Source organism: Rhyacophila brunnea, unplaced genomic scaffold (genome assembly GCF_057557595.1).
Source record: "Rhyacophila brunnea isolate RB1 unplaced genomic scaffold, BYU_Rbru_1.0 scaffold_12, whole genome shotgun sequence".
NCBI classification, from domain to species: domain Eukaryota; kingdom Metazoa; phylum Arthropoda; class Insecta; order Trichoptera; family Rhyacophilidae; genus Rhyacophila; species Rhyacophila brunnea.
In genome coordinates, this window is record NW_028232774.1 from 33,501,096 (window position 1) to 33,528,209 (window position 27,114).

The 27,114-nt window shown below is 34.6% G+C and overlaps 1 protein-coding gene across 2 annotated transcripts in view; it reads right to left on the reverse strand.

Moving 5' to 3' along the window:
• Positions 1–25,278, reverse strand: part of LOC147078080 (E3 ubiquitin-protein ligase UBR1-like) — a 62,610-nt gene extending 37,332 nt beyond the window's left edge. The window contains exons 1-4 of one of the 2 annotated variants that reach the window (XM_085961188.1): positions 24,820–25,278; positions 20,644–20,775; positions 12,218–12,369; positions 88–267 (exon numbers count right to left, since the gene is read on the reverse strand). In XM_085961188.1, coding sequence (XP_085817314.1) covers positions 88–267; positions 12,218–12,369; positions 20,644–20,735 — 424 coding nt within the window. In that variant the 5' untranslated portion in view covers positions 20,736–20,775; positions 24,820–25,278. Of the gene's footprint in view, positions 1–87; positions 268–12,217; positions 12,370–20,643; positions 20,779–24,819 lie in introns of both variants that reach the window. The other variant, XM_085961189.1, reaches the window with a different exon arrangement.
• Positions 25,279–27,114: the final 1,836 nt, after the last annotated feature.

Sequence of the window (27,114 nt, forward strand, 5' to 3'; positions counted from 1 at the left end):
TTCATAAGGCTACCTCTTGTTAAAGTCAAACTAGTTGAACAGTCTGCTTAAATAATATCTGAATATAAAATATTATGGGCGTCTCACCGCATTCTCTGCAGCTGTAAGCGGGCTCTCCAAGTTTGAAGACTCGGCCGCATATGGAGGGCGGCTTGTCCAACTGCGCCAACCGCTGCAGAGCCTGCTCCGGCTCCTCCCCGCCGCAGATGAACCGTTCCAAAGGTGACAGGAGAAGAGCTGTGGCGCGTTCTTCGTCGAAAGCCCATTCTGGAAACAACAAACAATACATCCGTAAAAATTAAGACAGTACTCATATATAACACTTCTGAAAATAACATCAGACAAGAAAAAGAAACAAAAAAATAACTTAAAAATAAAGCTATACAAAAACCGGACTACTGGGCTGGGTATCTTTGAAAGGTAGATATTGAGGAGGGCCTTCGGGGCCGTATGCAATGCAGACATCACCTGGAGGCGGTCAAGACCCACATTAAACTAATAGTGTCAATGATGACGAATATAACAATGACCGCTGGCTTGACTCATAAAATTACCAAGTATATTAGGAATTTATTCACTTTGTAGTCAAAAAGTAAAAGTAAAAAACTTATTTTTATCCAATAGGCCCCAAAAAAGAGTAAATAATTATCAGCCAGCAACAAAATGTAGAAAACTGCATGAAAAACGATCAAAAAAACACATTATAAATCCTTGAGAGGCACTCATCTGGAAATACCAAGGTCATCATAATATTACCAGTAATTGTTTAAATACACTTTTAAGTAGAAATTTTTAATGCAATTCGACCAAAACAACTCATACGAATGATCTCATCTAAATTGTATCAGATATAAAATATATTATTTGCCAATTGGTAAAGCATTAAGCCTCTATCAGGAAATTTGTTTGAAAGAATGTAGTAAGAATTGATGTGAAACTTGAAAAAATGTGGGTGGAATAATAAATTTTAAAATCTTTTGTCACCTATATGTCTGTCTCATTTATAAATCACTAGACTAATAACATGCGGCCAGTGGCCCGGTCTGCATGAATAGACATTAATCATAATTTGTTAAGGTTTGAAATTTTGGCACCAGTCCAAAGAACCAAAGCTTTTGTAGCCGACAATAATCTCATTCTAATCGAAAAACACAGGTAAATACGCTAAAAGCGTGAATAATCATCTCGCCGCCCACTGCAGCCACAGGTTAACATTTTGCACATCTGATTTGTCGGTTATGAGTTACAATTACGATTGCCAAAAATCCCGTTTTGGCCGAGTTAGGCCTTGTAGAGGATCCCGTAAACCCACCACCCAACATGTGAGTGTTTAAAATTTTTCAAGGCATAACTAACAAAAGCAACACAATCGACGAAATAGGGTGGCAGATGTCGTTGATCGAAGAGTCACATTAATCTGCGCGCAAGTCTGGGAGGTGCCGCTACATTCTAGACTGTTTGAAATTGGACCTTCGAAGAAATAAGATAAATTACTCTAGCATTTAAAAATAATCTGCGTAATACAAGACTGCTATCAGCCACTATCGGCAGCTATCGAGAGTAATTTATCATATTATTGTATCAAAGTATTAGCACTTATTGTAACAATTACAATAAGTTAGTTGTAATTGTTACAATAAATGCTATGTTTTAACAGCACCTCTCTTGGCTCTGCTAAATTTTAGAGTGAGATAGACAGTTTTGACTGTTTAGACGGCTAACTTATTGAAACAATAAAATTATAATATTTCAATACAAACATATGATAAACTACCCTCGATAACCGCCGATAGTAGTCTTGTGTATAGAATGGATGCGCAAGTATCAACGTTAACTGAAGAATCATAATACTTTAGTGGAATCCATGTCTCGGTATTGTCTTAAATATTGTTGGCAACTTTAGATACAATCTCGGTGACTGAATATAATTCACATATGGTTTATTTGATCGATATGTATGTACATGTGGCTGCAGGATACTGTCCCAAGGTAGTGCTACAACCAATCCATAACCCATGTATGGATTAAAAATGATTATTTACCTGATAATACTTTGATTACAAGTACCTAATGAAGAGGCTAAGAAAGTGATTCATTCACTGACTGACCAGTGATTATAATAATACAAGCGTTTTGTGTGCCAATCTAAAGGCTACATGCAGCATCTATCAGCTGTTTCCATATACATCATTTTGAAATGTCAAAGACAAAAATACTAAACATTGGCTATGATAAATAAAAAGGTATGTTTTTAAAAACAGAAAAAATATGAAATACGAGGGTGGGTCAATAAGTCCTTAGAAAAGCCGACAGGTGGCGCGACTAGTACTGTAAGCGGTTTGTTTTCATGCAGCGGCACTATCGATTCAGTATGCTGCGAAGTTTCAATCAGATTGGTCGGGTTGTTGTGTGTTTCTCGTACATTTAAAAAAAAAAATTGCTTGTGGAAAATGGAAAAATGGAAAATGGAGAAAATTGAGTTTAGAGCTGTTATTAAACATTTTAATATAAAAGGGTTAACAGCAAAGGAAATAAAAAATGAGTTGGATTTAGTTCACGGCATATCTGCTCCTTCACTTGCAACTATTTATAACTGGTTAAATGAATTTAAACGTGGTCGTACATCAACAAAGGATGAACCACGCTCAGGACGTCCTGTAGAGGTGACTACACCAGAAATGATCAATAAAATCCACGATATGGTGTTAAGTGACCGAAGATTAAAGTTGAGTGAGATAATTGAGGTTACAGGGATCTCAAAAGGTAGCGTCATTTCTATTTTACATGACAAATTGGGCATGAAAAAAATTTCTGCAAGATGGGTGCCGCGTTTGCTCACAGTCGACAATAAACGCAATAGGTTGGTGGCCTCTAAAGCCCTGTTGTCGCTCATGCAACGCAATCCGGATGAATTTTTTCGTCGCTTTGTGACTGTAGATGAAACATGGATACACCACTATACTCCCGAGACGAAAGAACAGTCAAAGCAGTGGATTGCGAAAGGCGAACCATGTCCAAAGAAGGCGAAAACCGTAAAATCAGCTGGTAAGGTTATGGCTACTGTATTTTGGGATGCACGTGGAATTATTTTCGTTGACTATTTGGAAAAAGGAAAAACAATAACAGGGGATTATTATGCATCTTTATTGGACCAGCTAAAAAACAAAATTGAAGAAAAACGGCCTCATTTAAACAGGAAAAAAATCCTCTTTCATCAGGACAATGCCCGTGTTCACACATGTTTACGATCAATGGCTAAAATTGAAGAATTGAAGTTCGAATTGGTCGACCACCCACCGTATTCGCCAGATTTAGCCCCCAGTGACTTTTTCCTTTTCCCAAACTTAAAAAAATGGCTAAGTGGACAACGTTTTTTTTCAAATGAAGAAGTCATCGATCGGACAAATGCTTATTTTGAGGACCTTCCGAAAACTTATTTTTCTGACGGTTTAAAAAAATTGAGAAACGTCTAACCAAGTGTATTGAGCTCCAAGGAGATTATGTTGAGAAATAAAAAAAAAATACAAAAATAAAAACTGTTTTAATGCTTTTTTCTAAGGAATTATTGACCCACCCTCGTATCATTATGAAAATGGTAAGATAAAAATATTAAAAACAATATCTTTTCTGTGTCTAACACTAATTCTAATACTACGGCAAAGGATGCAGCAGATAAAATCAATAGTGAACTAGTCATTCAAAACATTTGGAGACGGTGCCAACAAAATTATAATTCATTGCCAAAGGTCACATTTTGCGAGCTATCGTCAGTTGGTTACTCAATGTAGGCCACGCATAGTGAAATAAATACATTCATTCATCGATCACAAGTTTAGACTACTGTCAATAACGTAAATTCATCTTATCAACTGACAGTATTGATTGCCATATAGTCCTGGGTTTGTTTACCTGGAAATAATTCTCCTAAAGGAGAGACCTTGCATAGGCTTTGTGCTAATTATGTCATTTATGGAAGATCTCTATCTAATACTAAAAGTTCATAAGGTTGCTTCTATATATTACAGTCCAATCTCTTTGTGCTCACTTTAATTCTATTAAATGAAATATTCTGGTTATAAAACCATGACAATGCATTCAATTTTGTATTACATACCGATTGTAAATACAATATTATGACCTATTTATCAAAAATTTATTGTTATCAAAATAATTCTGTTGCTGATAATAACTGATTACCCTGGTAAACCAACGTAATTCATTAGCATGCAGTGTGGTAGAAACTGTCATTTTTGATAAATCGGCTTCATAAAACAGCTATGTGAAAATATTGAACAGCAGATGGTTGCATACCTATGCAAAGCACCAGATGAATTTGGCAATTGGCTTTATTCAATGCGTGATACAAACATATGACTACATCACGTATATATTAAATATATAAAAAAAACATTCATTTATATCAATTAGATAAAAAAAGAATTTTTACTATCAACACCACAAGCATAATGTCAGATTTTAAAAATTTGTTTTGAATTGCTTTTATAATTGCAATGTAATAAAAATGCTGCCAGTAAGTGCAAATGAAATAAAAAATCTTCATGAAAGGAGAAGAAATGGATACTGGATTTCAAATTTGGAATACATCAGACATTGAAATTTACTTCATAGAGGTTTTTTATGCTGTGACTGCTGTGTGTCTGTTTTATGATTTGAACATGTGTACATTTTATACAAAACAAAAGAATTTTCATTATACTGTGATATATTATTGAGCAATGCGAAATCACTTTTAGCTAACCTAGTCAGTTGACCATTTGTACTTTATTTTGCTTCAATTTTATACATTTAGGCTCCATCTCCATAGAAGAAAGTTTTTTTCAACGTCTTTAACTCATTTAGTGCTAACACCGCGACTGGCGCGTTTGGAGTACTTGGCCATTATATATAATTAACGTGTTATTTAAATGTGGTAATTAAAAGTTCAGCAGTGATTGACAAACAGATACTAATAATAATTTACATAGCTACATATACAACTGACCATAAATAACATTAAAAATTTTGACCTTACTGAAAAAAAAGTTATTGACCAAAATACTCATATTCGATAATTTTGATCATTGTAGCGTAAACTTATTTATATGTTCGGCTACAGGAATTTTATCGGTAGAGGGAATCTGGTTAATGTGTAATGAAAAACCGTCACAACTAAACAAACTAAAAACATAAAATGTCCACTATCAGCATTAAACCACCAACCTTTAGGTTGATAGCTAGCAAAAGTGAATATGGGATAGTTTTCAGTAATGACAAGAGTTCAATGCGTAGTTGTCATACATTGATGCTAATAATGTTGAAGATTATCAAAATGGAGAGCAAATCAAATAGTCTCTGGTGTTTGTGTGTTTCGATACATAGATTGATGGGTTAAACAGCGATACTCAAACTGCGGCCCTTTGAGCTTTTATGTGCGGCCCGAAACACATTTATTATGAGGAATTTCGTATATCTTGAGATTCGTTTCGACTTTGACGCACAGATGGTGACACCCGAAGAGGATTGTCATTATGGTCCACATCAGATCTGGTATAAGTGTGCACACGATTAATTTAAAAATATGCATAATTTTTAAAATCTCAAAATTTTTTTGTAAAAAAGGGGGGTTCCATGATTTTTTTCGTCACACCAGTAGTGATGCGGCCCGCGTTACTTTACAAATATATGTATTTGGCCCAAAGAAAAAAAAGGTTGAGAATCATTGGGTTAAACGAATGGCTAAAAACCAATCCTCATAAAAAATATGTTAATATACACTGTAGATCCATATTAGAACGGGATCAGTATAATGATATGTATATTAATAAAATTATCTCCTCATAGGCCTCTTTCATATTTTTTTTTCTTTAAATATACACATCTGGCAAACTATAAACCAATATAGCCTAGTATTTTAAAAAAAAAGTAAATCGAATGTATGAAAGTGAAATTGAGTCAATATGGTTGTATACACAGCAGTTTTAGATAACTACCGATGCATGATTTGAAAATGAATGAAATCGTGTCTAATTATATTCTAATGACGTTGTTATATATATGTTATCATTAAATTGTATGATATAATAATATTGCAACGGCAGGGTTTTCTTTGTGAGAAACGTATGCCGACTGCGTGAAGTAGGTGTTTATTTTATACAGATACAATTTCATACGACAAGCAACAATATTGCATCCTAAGCAAAAATTTCCGGCACAGTGGATCAATTATATTATTGATTACCTACGCAGCTAATACTACTTTTGTATGCAGAAAAGACACATAGCCATAGGGAATAATCTCTCTTCAAACCACATCCCAATAAAACAAATTACCTTGTCGCAGAATTAATAAGTGTTGTTTCTGATGATGTACAGGTCATCGTCACCCCGGCGAATGCGGATTCGTTAAATCGCGATCTTTTTTTAAAACTTGAAATTGTGGAAAGGGGAAATTATCCACCAAATAAATTTTTTAATGTGGATGAGACGGGTCTCTATTGGAAATGAATGCCAACACGTACGTTTATTTCCATAGAGGAGAAGACTGCTTCTGGATTTAAAGCATCCAAGGATCGTCTAACTCTTCTTCTCTCATTGAAGATATTGATGGAGGTGATAGAGATGCCATGCATGTTGGGTGGAAACAATTTAATATTATCAAAGCTATCAGAAACATCGACAAAGCGTGGAATGAACTCAACCCGTCGTGTATGAAGGGTGTTTGGTAAAGGTTGTTCAGTGAAATTATTGAAGTTCACTACAATTATTAAAATGATATTCAAAATATCATCAAAGAGATTAGTCTTATAGCCATATTCGGAGCCATTGAATGTGTTGATGATGTAGATGATATTCAGATTTTGTTAAAATCAAAAGGCGAACCCTTAACTAATGAAGAGCTGCAGAAAATGGACTGCCATACGTCCCTAGAAAATGACGTCTCCGCACCTGTTCCCGTGCGAAAGGTGTTAAAACCATTGAAAAGGCCCTTTCTCTTCACAATCAATGCATGGAGTTGTTAACGACGAAGATTATGAGCGAGTGAGTGCTGTAAAACGTGGCTGTAATGCATTACTTGACAGTATGTAATCGCAAATTTTGCACAATAAAGATCGCGATGAACGGGGGTACCTGTACTGGTACTGGTTTCAAGTGATATTAACCATGGGGATACTAATATAGTAATTATTCTAAATAACAGTAGTTCTCTGAAATTATTCTACAATATTTAAATCCCGTTTGGAGCTAAAAGCAAATTTAATACCATTTTCACTAGCCACTCTTTTCCCTATTTTGTGGCTGAAGACCATTTCCAACATCATTCATATTATTAATTGACTCAGCATTTATTTAGTAAAAATTACATACACCCGGTAAAATTTAATATAATTTATATTATCATTCTGTGGTTTCAAGAAGTCAATTTCAATTTTTCATAAATTAAAAAATAGCACGTAGGAATATAATTATTAATTATTATGTTCCTGTGTAGAGATCGGCAGAAAAAACCAAGTGGCTTCCTTTTCTGCAGTATTTTCAATGCCACAAAAACCGACAATTAAATTCAGAGAAAATCGCCCAGTCATCAATCTGCTAGGTAACTAAAATTTAATATGCTCAAACAGTTTCCTTGAAATTATGATAATATACAAGTCAAAACTTGCCAAGCATTTCTTGTAAAAAGAAATGTAAATTGGTCAATCACCACCGGTTACTTTGGTTCAGTGTTAGCCAACCTTCTTATACATAGTTGATAATACACTTATTTCATGAAATTATTTATTTGCCATATCCGGTTTTTAAATTCACCACCAAATAAAATATCGTATGTAAAGTACGTATCATAAAAATAGGTGGACGCGACAATAATTACTAATATCGTTTGCAGTTGAATAATTGGCAAAACTTCTGAGACTGTTGTTTTATCAATGTGTGTTTAATCCAGAGCAAGGATACAATGAAATGGGCGAATGACCAACAACCGTTTCTCATAATAAATATATTATGGTATAGATCCATTACGGTAATTTGATTTCAAGTGACAGCAATGAGACGGTAGCTATGTTGATAAATCAATAAGCCAGCAAACCTACATTTTCTTGTGCTTTTCTACCCTTTATCAACCACAACCCATCAGTGTTTCTTTATTTAACTGTTATGTAACTCCAATCTATACTAATTGATAAAATTGGAGTGTCTATCTAATGTCCGTTGCCACTTGTTAGGTTATAACTCAAAAACTACCAAGCCAACATTGATAAACCTTTCAGTTTATAGACTACATTATTGCTACCAATTTATAGCCTTTGCCAATAGATTCCTCATGGTCAGTTGCTAAATATAAATTCAAAAAAATAAGGGTGTTGTCAATTTACTTGTCTAGATAATTAGCATCAAACATTTCACTATTTGATATTTCAAAATAAACTCTTTTAAAGAAATAAAAGCATGCCCATGTCAAAAATATCAAATACCATAAATCACATCCGAGAAATGCCGGGTACTGTAGTTCATGCTATATAAAATAGAACCTCGATTATCCAGAATTTATTACAACCAGGGCTTTTTTTGTAATGTAACACGGCGGAACGGCGTCCGGCACCTTTTTTCACGGTATTTTTAATGTTTCAAAAGTAATTAGATGAAACATTGTTCGCAATTACATAGTACAAGTTAATTTTCCTGAATCATCTCATATGAAAAGACATATCCTGAAAAACTATCGCGTTTGATATATGCATTGAATTTTTTCTTCAAGTGAATGTGAACGCGAATTTTCGCAAATGAATCTAATTATTACCCCAATAACAGCTTCGTTGAATACCAGAACAGTTTCGGCACTTTTGGTCTTCAAACTCGTCAGACCACATTTGACACTTTTTGATCATTCAAAATACATTGATCGGTGATGACTCAGTGGAAGAAGACATTCGGCCATAGACTCTAACAATAAGAAAAGGAATCAAGACGATTTGTCAGACGAAATTGGACTGAACTTTGGAAATCACCATGGCCCTCGCAAAGGGGGGGCTGATAGGACCTGTGGATTAGCCTGGGGGATCGACAAGATAATTTTATTTAAATAACGCACATCACAAATTTGCTCTGATCGTAAAAAAATCGCCTAAGGTGCTAATGTCCTTCGGGCATATTAACATTTCAAAATACGTGGTTGTGTAATTGCATTTTTTGGTTAATGTTTGTTGATACACTGAATATCTTTAATTTTACCTCAAACACCATTTCAAAACGCTACTATAGAGCATCACACTGTCTTTAACCTTAGTGATAGGTAGGGGGCCCGCTTCAGGGTGTGGGTACCATGGAAATCACTAAACTAAACGTTTTTACAATAGGTAAATTTATTGTTTGGCAAGAAGTGAGTTCTGGCACTTTTTTTTTTTTTTTTAAAACCCTGATTACCATCAAAAAAACGGATAGATGAATGGTAATTTTTTCAAAAGATGATAATATAAAATATGATTATTACAGTGGTATTAAGTTTTTTGTTTTGTTTTTCAATTATCCGAATTACAATATGATAATCGAAACCATAGTATATTAAAATTGTTCATTATTTTTACTGTAAAATGGTTCTGTATCACTATCATAGTCATAGCTCACTGACACAATTTTGAGAAGGAAATAAAATTGAAATACTATCATCTGACGACAACAATCACACACCCACAACAGCAATCGACCATCAAATATTATTGTGCAATGCATTGCAAAGACTAAATTTCTAAATTAGCTTCAAGATCTGTGAATTTCTAATAATAATATATTCAGTCACATTACAACAATATTGTATTGCATAGCCACCGACATGAAATAAGACAAGTACAAAGTCAAACATCTTTTGTCAACACTATTTTATAACGTGCAAAACCTAATTATGTTTCCTCTGAAATGTCAGTCTTTATAACAAGGTGATTTTTTACAGTTGACTCCAAAGTAAGTACCTACACCAAGTGTTAATTGTTCAAATTGCTTCCATGGTGTATCATTGCACAAATATGAGGCACACATCAGGAAAAGCTTGTTCAATCACGTCTGCCACACAATTATATATTGTTTATATCAATTTCTGACAGGTCTGCTAGCGGAACATTAAGGAATGTTATATTTTTTTATCAGTGTGTACCCACTTGAAAAAAATTATTGATTTAGTATAGCCTTCAACGAGAGCATGATTATGCGGGTAGGTATCTTATCTATGATTATTATAAAATACAAAGTAGATATATTTTTTATTGTTCCTCCCAATTTTGAAATTTTATATGTAATTTTTTATGTAATCCGGGGGGAGACTGCATAAATCCTGAATTCCTCAATTACAGCTTGAGAGCTATCCTGCACCCTATGCTTCATATGATGACGAAGGTGTGGGAAGAAGGGCGCTGTCCGAGGGACTGGGTGAACAGTGAAATCATCACACTTCACAAGAAAGGTGACCCTCTTAGCTGCGACAATTACCGAGGCATTACACTACTCGTTCCGGGAAAGATTTTGGCAAACATCCTCTTGATGAGAATAAGGGACCCAACAATGCATCTCCTCAGGAAAAACCATGCTGGGTATCTACCTGGACGAGCGTGTGCTGACCAAATCCACAACCTTCGATATTTTCTCCAGCAGAGCCATGAGTTGAACAGTCCATTGGCCTGCTGCTTTGTGGATTATAAAAAGGCTTTCGACAGTCCGCACCGCCCCTCCCTCTGGAGGATACTGGGAGCATACAGGATCCCCCACAAGATCATTGCCATAATCAAATGCCTGCACGAGAATAGCGAATGCTGTGTCAGAATTGGTGACATTGTCACAGAATGGTTTGGGGGTCACGACCGGAGTTAGACAGGGTTGTGTCCTTGCTCCATTTCTCTTAATCATCCTCTATGACTTCATACTACGGAAGTCAATACCACCTGACCGAGGCATATCTGTTACCCCCACAGTGAAGCTATGTGACCAGGAATATGCCGATGACGCTGTCCTATTCGACAACTCAATCGAAGGCATTCAAGGGACAATCGACAGGTTGCATGACAACTCATCTCGGAGAAAACCAACATTTTATGCAACCTGTCCCGATTGCAGGATTGCGGATTCAAATGAAGCATGCCGAAGGAAATATAATTTTTCATATAAATCCAACATGCGTCCATTTAATGTTCTGTTTATTGTTCTATTAGTAACAATAATAATATATTCATTGACATGTTTTCTTTTTTAAGTAAATGGGTAACGTTTTTAGTCATCTTTACACGATTTAAGAATTAATACCCCCGTCGCAATCACGAAACAAATTGACGTATTCACACCTCGACGTTCGTTCTCCGAATACCAGAGAGTCTAAAATTTCGTTGCGCCTATAGTTGAAAATTATTTGCCATTTCACTAATGTATCGTCTTAAGTGAAAGAATTTATAGGTATATTGATTTCTCATTTATTTTGGAATATAATAAAAGTGAAAAAAAGGAATAAAAACATATCCTACGTTTTTGTGCAGTTTCATACACAATGAGCTTATTTTTGCCTTGACTACACTTTCTTCTCCCTTCATTAATGAAATCGATTTTAGTAGTTTTAACAATACCATTCTTGAGCACTTCCTGTGTTGAACAAATTGACATTTAAATTGCAAAAATTAAAAAAATGCGATGAGACTGTTTTTGCCATGTACTGTTCATATCTTATACTCCCTGTCCACATTATGTCATATTTGTAATTCTTCCCAATTTGGTAACAAACAAAAACACTCTTTATCATAAACTGATTTTAAAATAATAAATTTTTAGTCAAGATAAGTATATCTGTCAGAGATCTTTGATAGTCTAATACCGGCTTTACTTATCAAAAAAGTAGGTAAACAACTAAGTCAAAATTCTATACAAGAGCATGCTAAAAGTCAATGAATTATTATATTTCATCCACAATGCATGCAATTTGTAATAAAGGTTAAAGTTGCTTATTTGTCAATAAATTCATTCTTGTATAATATTGATCTATTACAAACATGAAACCATTGTGCATATTGAATTTCAATGAGACATTGTGAATAGAAAGTAACTCAGACATATATTTCCACGTGTAACAATGTCTAGATTCAGAGACCTACCTTTTCAATGCCAGTTTATTCGGCATCAATTATAAAGCATTGAACACATATTAATTAAAACAACATGTCTATGAGTTAATTCATTCTAATAAACTCACCTAAGCAGCTCCTGTTCAATTCCGGGGCGTAGACTCGGGGCACAGTGACCCTCCAATAATCTCGGAAATGCGGGGCGCTCAGTACCCCCGCTTTCATTTTCTGCTGCCAAAGGAGCGCCGCCAAATCGCCATTCTTGGGTAGCGTGTATCTGCTGCGTGATGATATTGATTAGGTTAATAACATCTCAGTACACCGCCAACTTGGAATATTTATAAGCGGCAAGAATAATAGTTTGGAGTAACTTTGGGATGATTTTGACACAGCCACAGTAATAAGATTAGATCAGTGTTTCTTAAAATTACAAAATGTTCATATAATTTAATGGTATGGAGACTAAGATTGGCTGAAGTAAATATTTAATCTATGAGCGAAAGGAGAAAGGAGATAAGTCTTAAAAAAACCAAAAATCAGAGGCATAGAAAAGGTTAACCTTTTCTATGCCTCACGATATTACTGTGGCAGTATCTGACAGGCCACAGATTTTTAACGACACACATTGAATGTAGAGTAAAGCTCTTACTACAATCACTGTGATACCGATAATTTCTGGCTTAGTATTTCATAATGAATCAAACAGATGTCACTGTGTGTTTAATTTTTTAGATTATGCAAATCAATCGATAGTGGCTAATAATTTGAGTTTAAAGTCGGACGAGATAACTCGCGAAATTTGTATGTGCGGCCTATCGATCACGGCTTCATAGAGTGATGTAACTCGCTGAAGGCATAGGAACCGGTTAAATATGCGAAAAGAACCATGTTACGTACATATATGTAGGTACAATGGAGCCGAATCCATGTCTCTGAATTACCAATTTTAACACAGAAAATTTTGAGTTCCTTGTACCTTCTAGGGATTGCAATATCGAATGAAAATACTAATACCGGTATTTCGGTATTTTCAATTGAATACCGGTATTTGTGAAATATATAGAAAAAGTATTTACTAATAAATATATAATATATTTATATAAAAAATCTTTTTAAAATATTAATATTTTATAGCACGTACCATTGCTGATCTCCAAGGGCGTTGAAGGGCAACGGAACTAAACTAGACATTGCGAAACCCGACAAAAAATACAGCCATGTTAAACCTACATACATTTTGTTTCCACTTTCAATACCGAATATACCGGTATTTTCCGATTTTTAAAACCGGTATTTCGGTATCGAAATAAACTTAGATATCGGTTTTGAAATACCGGTATTGCAATCCCTAGTACTTTCTTCATTTATAATACAATTCACAATATTAATATTAATACAATATAACTACTACAATATTAATATTGCTAATAATACAACTAATACAATATTAATATTGTGAAGATTTCGGTGCAACAAGCCAGAACATGAAATACTATAATAAATAAGTGAAAGTCTCAAGCAATACTTATATGACAATATTTTGCCATTGTAAGGTTGATATGCTCTCCCGGGTCGAACAGTAATAAGATCGGACTGTAAATGCGGAGCTGTAGAATTAATATCTTGTAAATGCCAGTTTAATGTATGGCACTTGTGAATAAAGCTGCTGATCCAACAGAAAATTAGATTGGATTGATGAACATAGGATCAAAAATTAAATTTCAAAAGTCAAAATGGATAGTTACAATACACACATATATATATATAAATAAGTATACTGTGATGGGTAAAGAAACAATTGCAGAAAATAATAGACAGATTCACTGTACCTGCCAAAACGTATTTGGGCATGATACCAGCACCGTTGAATGTCAAAGAGCAAAAAAAAAATCAATCGGCAGTTCACCAACAAAAAAAAACATCAATACAATAGGACAAATACGACAGGAAACATGTAATCAATTGTGTACCTATCTATACAAATCAACTGATGTTGCAAAATGTGATTCTGGCAAAACATTTATAAATATTCCGCAAAAATACACTGGGTTATGATAGAAGTCATTCGGTTATATAACATTTAAAAGAGTATAAATTAAATTTAAGAATTGTGTATATTAAATTTAGTCTTGAATAGTTAATAATTGCATTAAAAATTATTAGCAAATGCAAGAACGTCATTGTAAAAATTCTGACTGAAATCTGAATGAAAATTAGTTGCTTATGTTCTTCCCACCATTCAAATCACAAAATATGATCACACTGTTATTGACAGAATGTGAATGTGGCTTGTTATTAGGAAATTAATGGCTTGCTGGGACAATAGACCCAATCTGGGGGTACTATCTTGGCATTGCCATTGTTTGCTTGTTAGGTAGTTTTTTTTTAATAAATTAATTTTTTGCAGTCATCTCTGTATACAGGATTCCATTCAAAACATTAAAGATTGAAATAGGTTCGATAGTTTTCACACAATTATTATTAGTAAAATATCTGCATGGATAGTATGACTTGGTAGCTCAATCGGTTAAAGAAGTCGCCCAGTTCAACAACCCCACTCGGTTATCGTATTTATAGATTTCTGGGTTTTCACCGCGTGTAGAGTTCTCCCTACTTTTCTCAACAATTCGGGCTTGTTACAGAGGCCATTCTCAAATGATATTTTCTAGGCTTGTTTTTAAAACTTTTCCAAATTATCTACAATAGAACCTCAATATAACGGACTTCGGATATAACAGACAAAATATCCAGTCAAATATGAAAGTTGTTAAAAATATCCTGTTAATATTATACATGCATGGATTTACTGCTGACAGTACGTATTATCGTGGCCATAACAAGAAAATGTACGTGTAAACATGTATTATCCTGCAATTGCAAGATTGTATGCAATTTTCGATCTGCGCCTGCGCAGAACGATAGTGGCGAACCTGCCGGCAAAAACACAAACTATGAACGAATTTTGAGGTTAACCGATTTTCACTACCTGTCAAATAGTACCATAAAATGATAACATCTCGTCTGGCTCACTCTTGAAGAATGAGATTGGAGAGACAATCAGGACTTTTACGTGTAAACAGTTATTGTCATGATAGTTTAAAATACACACTATTGCTGCCAGTAAATCCATGCATGTGTACAGGTGCTGTAAATCTAAGTGTCTAATAACATTTACTGACAACGAAATTCAACTATATTACACGCATTTTTGAAATTTGAAATTTTAACCAAAAGCAAGCGAATTGACACCACTCCATTAATAAACAGGGTTTTGTTTGTTTTTATATAATGGACTTTCGGCTTTAAAGGACACCTCTCACCCGCATTAGTCTGTTATATCGAGATTCTACTGTACTTCTATCTGGGAGACGCAATCTGCGGTGGTTCGATGGCGTGGCCCAGAACGCGCGAGCGATTGGAATTCCGGATTCGAGGAGGATTGCGGAGGAGAGACCAGACTGGGGATGGTGATACCGGGCTGTCACACCGCAAGGATGTATGTAATGTGATGTACTTCCATAAAGGCGCCATTCGTTAGATAGTATAATAATATATTCCTATTTACACTGACGCATCTAAAGCACATAAAAAAACATGTCAATGGTGGTGCCAATAGGGAAAGAGGGATATGTTTAACAATTGCTAATGATATAAAAGTATTCCACTTGAGTGAGGGTGGCGCAAATACTAAATCTTTGCATTACAATATTCATCATTTAAAGAAAAGGAAGTTATCCCTACATATTCGATTGGAAACAGCAATGGAGAACAATTACGGCGAGGTCCAATTGTATCACTGGAAGCATTCTTTGACAATATTTGATTTACCGAAAGAGCAAACAATATGGCATTTAATTGACCTACGTTAGATAGATAAACAATTTACGCTGTCTCATAATATTTTCTCTTACAGGTTGATAAAAATAAACGCAGTGATTAAAAAAAATGTGTCGGGGGCAATGCAATCAGTAAAGACATAATTTAAAAAAAATCTCATTGAGTATGTAACTCATTTATTTTTCTTATTACGGTAATTGAAACAAGACTATATATCTAGTTATGTACCTATTTAAAAAAAAAAAGGAAATTAATTCCTAATAATATAATCACGATAACAGGTATACATATTGGATGATGTTAAAAGCCAGTTTGTGTAAATATCAGTAGCGAAGGGTGGAGGTAGGTTGTTAAGATTTGCCATAAATAGTGCACATAACTTTGTTAATCAAATGTATTTGTTTATACTGAGCAAAGACTATAATTTACAGATGGTGTTGGTTAGTTTTAAAAAATCAATTAAACCCTGCCTAAACCAAACCATAATAGGTTTGGTCTACCTTGGGCGATGCGACAAAATTGTGCTCACTTTTTCATTCATGCTTATTTGTTTTCGTTGGATTAAGAACACATATTACACATATTGTTAGTTCATTTTTTTTTTAATTCATTAAGCCCTACCTAAACCAAACTATAATAGATCATTCAAACATCCAAAGTTATGTACGATTTAATTGCATAATTTTAGATATTTTATAGATAGACGAGTATTTTTTGACTACTATTTATTATGGCTTGGTTTCGCAGAGTTTAATTGAATTTTAAAAACTAACCAACACCGTCTGTAAATTGTAGTCTTATTTCAATGAAAAACAATACATATAACTGACAGAGTTTAGTATGCACTATTTATGGCGGATCTTAACAGCCTACCTCCACCCTTCGCTACTGGTAAATAATACAGATGATTGTAAATTAATATCACATTTAAATACTTACGAGAAGCAATGAATAGTAATTACTTTCTACTTATCCAAAACTGCATAAAATATATCCCAACCATGCGGTCTGTGGTTAGTAGTATTTCCGAGTATCATACTCCCATGTGGGTGACTGTGTGATAAATGTGAGACGTCTGCTAGGGTACTACGTTATGATGTCTTGTGTCAGAATCATCATAATTACCATAATATAGAATTTTTTTTATTCATTATCAGATATTTATTATATTAGCAAGTAGGTGATTTAAAATTTTATAAAAAATAAGATATTAATTATCAACCAGTATCCAATATACAGAAAGTATTTTATTATTCGCTGTGGTTACGAGCATACGATTTTAAAAGAATGCAGAGTAGTAGCGAAGGGTGGAGGTAGACACTTAAAATCCGACATAAATAGTACATACTAAACTTTCAGTCACACGTTACGTATTTGTTGTCAATGAGATAGATTGAGATGGTGTCTGTTTTAAAATTCAATTAAACTCAACTTATCCAAGCCATAGTAGATAATAGTCAAATTATATTCATTTATCTAAAATTATGCGATTAAATCATACATAACTTTAGATATTTTATAGAGAGAAGAATTTTTAGTATCAGTTATGGTATGGTTCAGGCAGGGTTTAATGAATTTTGAAAAACTAACAAACACCATCTGTAATAATATGTACTAAATAAGCATGACTGAAAAGGTGTGCACTACTTTTGTCGGATCACCCATAACATACCTAAACTATTATGGTTTGGTTTATGCAGGGTTTAAATTATTTTTAATTTTTTTAAATTAGCCAACTCCATATGTAAATTTATTGTAGCTTAGTTCAATAAAAACAAATACATATGACTGACAAAGTCTAATGGGCACTATTTATGTCCAGCCTACCTCCACCCTTCGCCACTGATATCTATACATCGATACACCAATTCAATAGGGGAACAACTCAAAATTTAAAGGTTTTGAGTTAAGAATGCCATTTGATGTAGAAAGGTCTTCTCTTTATAATTCAGCAAAAAAAATAATTAAAAATTTCTTCAATGTGTCATAAAATCGAATAATCCTTTCTAAGATTAATCAGTAATTCCATTATATAATCAAATTTATTTGTTAATTCGTTATTAAAATGTACAATTTCATTGTGCATTGATGAATTCCACTAAATCAAATACAAAAAATATACACTTTCATCGAAATCAAGGCTTTATAAAATTAAAATAAGAATTACTGCAAAAAATTCAAATGCCATCATCTCGGAACAAGGTTTTATGAGTTGTTCCCCTATTGAACAGGTGTATCGATATGTATTATATTATCGCTATTATACACAATGCCCGAAGATGTAGAAAGATGAAATCTAGGTGGCAAATACTGATCTACAATTTTTATTTTTAATTAGAATTTACTATGATAATGTTTGCATGACGATTGCCTGGAGCCTGATTTCTGATATCGAGTGATAGAAGTTCTGCAAATATTTGAGGAATTTTTGTTTGACACCGACACCAAGACTCGAGGATAGTGAAAATTTGCACGAAACTATGATCGGAAAAAAACTTTGAGAAAAGTATTCATTAGCATAATAACATCTGGTGGACAGCCAATTTCTGAAACGTCAATTTGGCTGATATCCATCAAATGTTTCCGTAAGGTTTCCGGTAAAAACCCATTCTATCAAATTACGCACATATTACATTAATTATTAACGCAGAAAAAAGTGCAGTTCCCATTATTGTAGAATATTATACTGGTACCTACAGCTTATGCTTAACAATTAAGGCCATGCATTAGTTGAGGCACGGTCTAAAAAGATCGTCGCTAGGCGATGCGCGGATTGCGGGTGGCGGGTGAAAATGACGCCTGTCAAACGAAATATTAATTGTCATATAAATCCAACATACGTCCATTTTATGTTCTGTTTATTGTTCTATTAGTAACAATAATAATATATTCATTGACATGTTTTCTTTTTAAAGTAAATGGGTAACGTTTTTAGTCATCTTTACACGATTTTAGAATTAATTGACCCGTCGCCATCACGCAGCAAAGTGACGTGTTCCCGGGTCAACATTCTCTCAGTGAATGGCAGCGAGTCCAAAATTTTGTCGCGCGTACAGTTGAAAATTATTTGGCGTTTCACTGATGCGTCACCTTAAGGTGGGCAGATCTGATTTATTATTCTTTACCGGGGTAGACAGAGACAGTAGACCCAAAGTTCTGCTACTTATTTAGAATCTGCCTATTGTATCACCTCATCTTGCTTGATGCCCCTCCCAATCTTTCTTACTTCGTACCCAAACTATCGAACTTTACATATTATAATGTGGTGCAGTCATTATATATTTTTATTATTTTGACCATGTCCGATCCGAATAGGATCATATGGGACTCCACAGAGTGGAGGTATGTATTAACAGATTTTATTTTTACGAGAAATGGATGTCAGCCACTTGCTCAACCTATTAGGTCCATAGAAATCAATATTATAATACATTTACACAACATGAGATTTACATTATAACAAATATTACCCTCACAAGAGAGAAGAGAATAATATATAAAATAATAATAATTAAAAATAAAAACATACTTAAGTACAATTTTATACAAAAAAATAAAATTTTTAATACAAATGAAAAATGAAAAAATGGCTGTCTTTGGGGAGCGCATTGACTAGTCTTGCACCCCTCGCTGATGGTGCCTGATAGGCTTGACACGAGGAAACGGTTCCGTTCCAGAATAAATCATGGCTGCGACCACATAGGTAATTGACAGGCGCGTGTAAATTCAATTTCATTAGGACACCAGGATTGGAAACCATCCCTCGCAATAACAGGCAAAAGTGTTTCAAGAACAGAAGAGACCTACGAGATTCAAGAGAGTGAAAAGTAAGCATACCTTGTAGAAAGGCAGCCGTAAAATAATCATTTGACGAATTATCGAAAGGAAAATAGTTATGTCTTAAAATAAAGACATCGAAGAAATTTCTTCTGGACGCGATTCAGATGCTTAAGTGATGTGTTTCATTCCAAATTAATTTATAGGCTAATTATTTATGTATACTAGATCAGTGATTTCCAAACTGAAGGGCAAAAAGTTTAATCCTTTGTGCTTTGAGTATTGATATGGGGCATAGTACATAAAATTTGGAAACCACTGTGATAGATTGAACCTTATTCTGGTTGGAAAAATATTCGTTGGAATGTTTTCTTTTCCAGGTGCAAGCATAGAGATTTTTAAATCATGTAGGTATTAGTAATTTTGTGTTTAAAATTACAATCAGACGCATGAAAATGTGTGCGGAAGTTGATGCCACACTGTTTCGCTGGGCGTATCCTTACTGACACACAATCGGACAAACGTCTTAGTAGAGAAAATTTTTGATCGCAAGTTATGGAACTAACCCTGACACGTGCACTAATTTATGTATTAGTGATCTCATTTTTAAGTAAATTGTATTGTATATTATATTGTTAAGTAAACATTATTATGATATTGAGGGTATAAAAAATATATGATTCCTTCCTATCTTCTTTTAAAATATTCATATATTGTTTTCTTAATGGAAGAAAGTAAAAAAAGTTGTCCATTCTTTGATACCTTCGATGTAAATAACCATTGCGGTGGAAAAGCAAGTTTTGAATGAAGTATAGGAGTTATGGGTAGGCCTTCATCCATCAGTGGAACGATCCTGGCTGATGATGAAAGATGAACATGTAGAAAATATAACAAACACAGTAAGTAGGATAGATGCAGATGAGTAGATATGAAATAATACCTTGGCAGCGGCAACATCTGTTCGGCATCATCAGGCTCGTTGATGCCATCCATCATTTGCTCATCCGGTGGAGGGGTCAATGGACCTGACATGATGCAGCCAAGTCGAGCCTCTGCCTCTCTTTACTCGATTCTGCTGACAAAATTACAAATAATTACCATTTGAACAGTTGATTGGTTTTTGCTAGTAGGAGAAGAATATTGTACAGAAGGTGGTGAAAAATTGAGACGCAGTTGCTTTGTTAATCTCAGGCATATATTACACCTAAAGGATTTCATATAAATATTTTATATTAAAACACTTGATGGTCGATTCTAGGGAATTTTTAGTGTCGTTGAATTGGTTAAATTGGTAGCCAAACAAAAATCTATATCATATGCTCGAAGATAACAAACTATTTTATTACTGTATTTATAATAATTGTGATTGTATGAGATTATTTACCTAAATAATGTAGGCTCATTTTATAAAAAAAACAACGATTTTATGTTTATAACACTAATACAGGACACTGATATTATAAGTATATTTGTGAATTTTATTAAGTACGCATTTATGACGTTGTTGTATTTTAAAAAAAAATACATATTTTTATATAAATTATATATTTATTAGTTGGGAAATTGTAAATGTCTATGTGTGTATGCAATCATCTGTTGTTTCGGAATTATATTATAGATTATTTTATCATTATAGATTAGCATAATAATGAAATCATGATTAAGTCCTGTCTATTTTTAATATTGAAATATTTTCTCAAACATCGAAATAAGTACCTTACGCAATGGAAAGATGTATTACTTGGATCATCAATTTGCAAAAATAGTTTCAAGCAACTTCCTGGAATTATTCACAATAGGGATTTAACAAAAAAAAAATATTCACTTCCTCACACGAGTATGTAATGAAACATAATGTTATCAATTATGTTATCCAGGATGAATGTTTTAACCGGAAACTCAATGTCGATTATTATTACCATAAGTAAATCAAACTACTTTAAATTATCAAGAATTATTTTTAATTTGGTTTAAAATGCTGTTGTCAAGAAACATATCAAATACCAATACAGTACCGATACCAAACTTATTGAATCTTCTTCCAAATAGAGCTTTAGAGCGCGATGCTCAATTCGTACTTACCATAAAATAACAGTAAAAATTGTAAGTAGCCGAAATCCATCTGTTAACTATAGATTATAGAGATAAGGAATCCTTAACCATAGACTACTTTTGTTATGCACTCGTCCCCTTGCCCCCCTTCCGTATTGCCATTTACCACTGACAGCTGCTGTCAAAATAAATTGACGTGTCTTTAAAACGGCCAATACACTCAAATTCATTTAACAATTGATCTCAATATGGGTATTGAACAACTATTAAATATCCGTGACATTTAATACGACATATTTTCCTTTACTTTCTTGATTCTGTACATGTCTTAATTTAGTAAAACCGATTATCGAATTGAAATGTCAGTGTCAATGAATTATGAATTAACTTTTCTTATTCAGATTTAGATATGTATGTAATATTAAACCAATAGATAGGTAGTTGAAATATATAAGTACTTAGTTACCTACACACCAACATGGTAATATTAGTTTTAATCACTCTATATAATTATTCACATCATGGCATATATTTGTAATAATTGTAAATGACAAAATCTGACATTTCAACGGCAAGTGTTACCGTATCGGGAAAAACATGGTCAAAAAATAACTTATATTATTCACTAATTGCGGAGACATTTAATCATTTTTATTAAATATTAATTGTGTATTTATAGTTATTGAATTTATTTTATATATTTTTCATATTTTTGTCATCGTTTAACAATTACAAAATAATTTACCTAAATTATGAAAAAGAGAATTTTTATATATGGTAATATTTTCAATAGAAATACAGAACGAAGCTATTGCAGATTTGGTGGACCATAGACAACTCGATCATAACTATGAAAGGCTTTCTGGATAGTGTTTTGTTGTAATTTTGTTGTAATTATGACAGACGATTGTGCATAGGGCTCTAAGAATACAATAATTCCAGTTTCATATAAGTGCCTTGCTTGTATGCAAAGAAAATGTACCTAACTAACAGAGTAACTTATTAGGGTTAATATGAAAATTAGTGGTCTCTGGTGGTTTAGGATATATCTCTATACAAGAAGTTTTTCTTTAACATCTTGGCTACAATTCAATAAGAAACAAGATAAAGTACCAAAGAATTTGGAATCTGGTTAGAAAAAGTCCTAAATACCTATACACATTTCATATTAGGAATTTTGAAAGCAGTACGACATTGTGTGATATGTGGTTGTATTGGTAACAAGTTCATTATTTTGTTCTTCTATTGGCAGCACAGAAAACAAAATGGCCACTCACATTCACATGGTTTGAAGTCTGTTATTTTGTTTACATTTATCGGTGTTTTACATGATTATTCATCTTAAAAATAATAGTCGATGTATTGGTTTTGGCTACCTACGTAAAATTGACAAGGAAGCGTGAAGTTATCTTTAAATGAAATTGCAATGAGAAGTCACTTGTGGCCTAATCAATGAACCAGACCTTTCTTGCATCAATTTCATTCATTTAGTCTCCATTTCTATAGAAGAAAGGGTACAAGTCGGTTATGGGGAAGCCAGGCGGGAACCGCGCTAATTGTCATAGCCGACTTTGGTCAAATTCATGAATTCAAGAATGAAAACCTAACCTAACCTCACTTAACTTAACCTAAACTAAACTAACCCAACCTAACAAATAATCCAGTATATCAGCTACTTTCAAAATGTGTTTGGCGCTGGCTTCACAATGAATGGTCCAAGTCAGATAAATGTGTGTGGTCATGTACTACTCACTATTGTGAAGAGGGTGACATACATGTTGCCCGGCAAATATTTGCTGTCCATCAACAGTGTCAGTATTTCAACACATATCAAAGGGCACTAACATTTCCCTGACTTGGGTGATTTCATGACCAATGATAATTAATTATGATAAACCTTGACAAAGCATAAAAAAGGAGTTGAAAAAATAACCATTTATGTAATCTTGCTTTGTTTATTGAATTTTAGTTGTGTGTCCACAAGTAATTTTGCTGATTGACAATTGATTGTTGCTTCAATTACTTAATTGATTTTTTAAAGCTAGTACTTATTTTTAAGTTACAGTAGGTTGTGTTAGAATGATATGGAGTACTATAAAATTACCATTTTTTTATTTTGAACCACTCAAAACATTGGCCGAAATGATTGATAGGAAGACTTATTGGAAGAATATTGACGAGACAGAGGGTGTCAAATTATTAAACATAGTGGGTGTATGAGAGTATTGCCCGTGTGACCAATTTGATTTGTGATAATGTAAAATTCAAAGAACGAAAAAGATTGATTTGAGGTTAAAATAGTGAAGTAGATGAGTGACGGAATTGAAAAAAATGCGTGTCACTGGCATATTATAATGTAGATGAGATATAAAAAGAACGCAATTCACGCTCCTAACCTGACAATTACAAGGCGATCTAGTCACCATATGTGCAGCAGGAACAAAAACACAACACGAACACAAAAGATATTCTTGAACTTGCTCTCTCGGCAGATCGGTGTGAGTAAACCTTGAGTTTCAAAATAATCCACGCGCGAATATTCCAGCAACAACTGAGAGAAAATCCTCGAGTAAACCCAGGGAACTCGTGCCCGAAATGTGACTGTCCAAAAATAACACTAGGAAATATGTTTACAATAAAACTGACATCTAAATAAAAGAATGCCCTCTCGACGGAGCATATCGCACGGCAGATATTGCACAGAATTACGGCGACACAATAAAACAGCTGATTCACATTTTCGGATTAATTCTAACAAAAAATGAGCACTATCCGAAAACGGTTTGGACAGGTTACACAATATAAAAATAGCGTTGACGAATGTTGTGTATTAAATAAAAATACATCGATTCGTGAAGTCAACACGACTACCGATTGACTGATCTAACTGCGAAAGAATGACATTCGAAAACTAGATTGTTCAAAAAATATGTAATAATTTATTGAAAAATATCGACGCTGATTGAATTAATGAAAGCGAAAAAGACCAAATCATGCACGGATACACACTGTTGCGCATAATAATAGTAAAATCGCAATTACGTTCTGTACGAACGGACAATACCTTCACTTTCTCTGCGACAGTCAGGAAGTTAAACTGTTATTCCTCCACAATCTCCACACGCACCGCTGCAGACAAACACTGAATTCTTTAGGCGGGATATGAATATGAAAAACACGGCGAATTCATTGAGCACCGCAGTTTGTTCGACGTTAAATATTTCAATTTGGCACTGGTCCACGACAATTCTGACATTTCACGCACCTACATAAACCTCCTCGCGTGATAACAAAAACTTCCTACGGATAGTGGGTTTGTATGGATTGAAACCAAGGTTAAAACTGATTTATTCGAATACTTTCAGATTAAAATTATCACCATTTATTTTTCATTGTGTACTTCTATTGCGAATTAAATCAGGAATCAGTAGGCCCGTAAACCTAAATCAACCACGAATCGCAATATTCAGCACTTCTAAACCTCAAAAATCACAATACGCGGATCGCGAATGGAACTGGCACTAGTGTTGCTATACTGAGATTCATTTTTTTCCATTTATTTCACATTACTTTTTTAACATTGGTAATAATAGTAAAGGTTTTTTTTGAGGTCCATTTACCTGGATCCAATGTTGAAATTTCAACTTCTTTAGTGCTTCGTTGTAAACGTTTATGCACGCGTTTTTTCGTTTTTGCACGCACATAAGTTTAGCTACGCTAACGTCTCGTCATATCGGCCCATCGGATTGCTGCCCGTGTTCGGTAAAGTACTCGAAAAATTATTTATTAATCGAGTTTCCTGGAAACTTCAGACTAAACATCTGCTCAGCGAATATCAGTACGGTTTCACCCCTCAAAAGAGTACTGAAGACGCGCTTCATGCAGCAATTGATAGAATCAGGGGGGCTAACCGCGATGGTCAGCTCGTAGTGGCGGTATCTCTTGATATCAAAGGCGCGTTTGACAACTCATGGTGGCCATATCTTCTTCAACAGTTAAAATCTAAAAATTGTCCCGCTAACATTATCAGGCTCATCAAAAACTATCTATCCGACCGAGAAGTCTTCGTCGAATATGCTGGAGCATCTGCTACTAAAGAAACATCAAAGGGATGCATACAAGGTTCGTCTTGCGGCCCTGTACTGTGGAACATAGTTCTCGACGATCTTCTCTCTATGCCGTTTCCTGAAGGTGTACACGCACAGGCCTTTGCTGATGATGTATTGCTGATTATGGAATCCAAAGAACTTGGTTCTCTAGAAACCATGACTAACAGCGTGCTGGAGAGTGTCGAGGCCTGGGGAAGGAAGGTCAAACTGTCTTTCTCCGCGGAGAAAACGAAGGCCTTATTCTTTACTAGGAGGCGCGTCTCTCCGCCTTCGCTGGTGATGAATGGGCAACCTCTATCTTTTTCTAGGGATTTTAAACTTTTAGGGGTTGTAATCGATGACAAACTAAATTGGTCAAAGCATGCGGACAGCATCTGCAAAAGAGCAGCGGTGACTTCGCTCAAACTAGCAAGAATTGCCAAACCCACATGGGGTGTATCTTCTGAAGCTCTTCGAATTCTCTACACTTGTGCTATTGAGCCGATGATCACGTTTGCGGTCAGCATATGGCATGAAGCTGCCAAACGGAAAAACATAGCAAAAAAACTCAATACGGTTCAGCGAGCACTAGCGATACGAATATGCAGAGCTTACCGAACGGCTTCGCTCAATTCAACGCAAGCTCTAGCAGGACTTATGCCTCTAGAATTACGTTTAAAACAAATCGCTCTCATTTACAAAGCTAAGAAGGGCGAGGAGGGCCTCGCAGGTTTTCTGCCTGATGACAGGCTTTACGAAAAACCGGTGGACTATAGAAGGCTGCCACACCCGGCTAGACTATTTTCTGAAGTGGTTTCTTATCCTGCAACGTTGGAAAGCAACGAATGCAATAACATGCCGATTTTCACGGATGGGAGCAAAATTGATGGCGGTACTGGTGCAGGGTTTGTGGCATACATTAATGGCGGTGAGATAGCGGCTCGTAAGTACCGCCTTGCCAGCTATTGTACGGTAATGCAGGCCGAACTCTATGCCATCCAATGCGCTCTGGAGTGGGCAGGCTCAGATCCAATCCAGCGAAAGCTCACCGAAAACTATAGTATTTGTATTTATTCGGACTCCAAAAGCTTAATCCAAGCAATTGGAGATCCCTTGCTTGTCTACTAATCCGATTGTCTTTTCTATTCACAGCGAGTCCGCTCTACTGAGACGGCGCCACCCCGAGGTGCACTTCAAGTGAATAAGGGGACACATCGGGATAGAAGGAAACGAAAGAGCTGACAAATTGGCTCGGCATGGTGCCTCTGAAC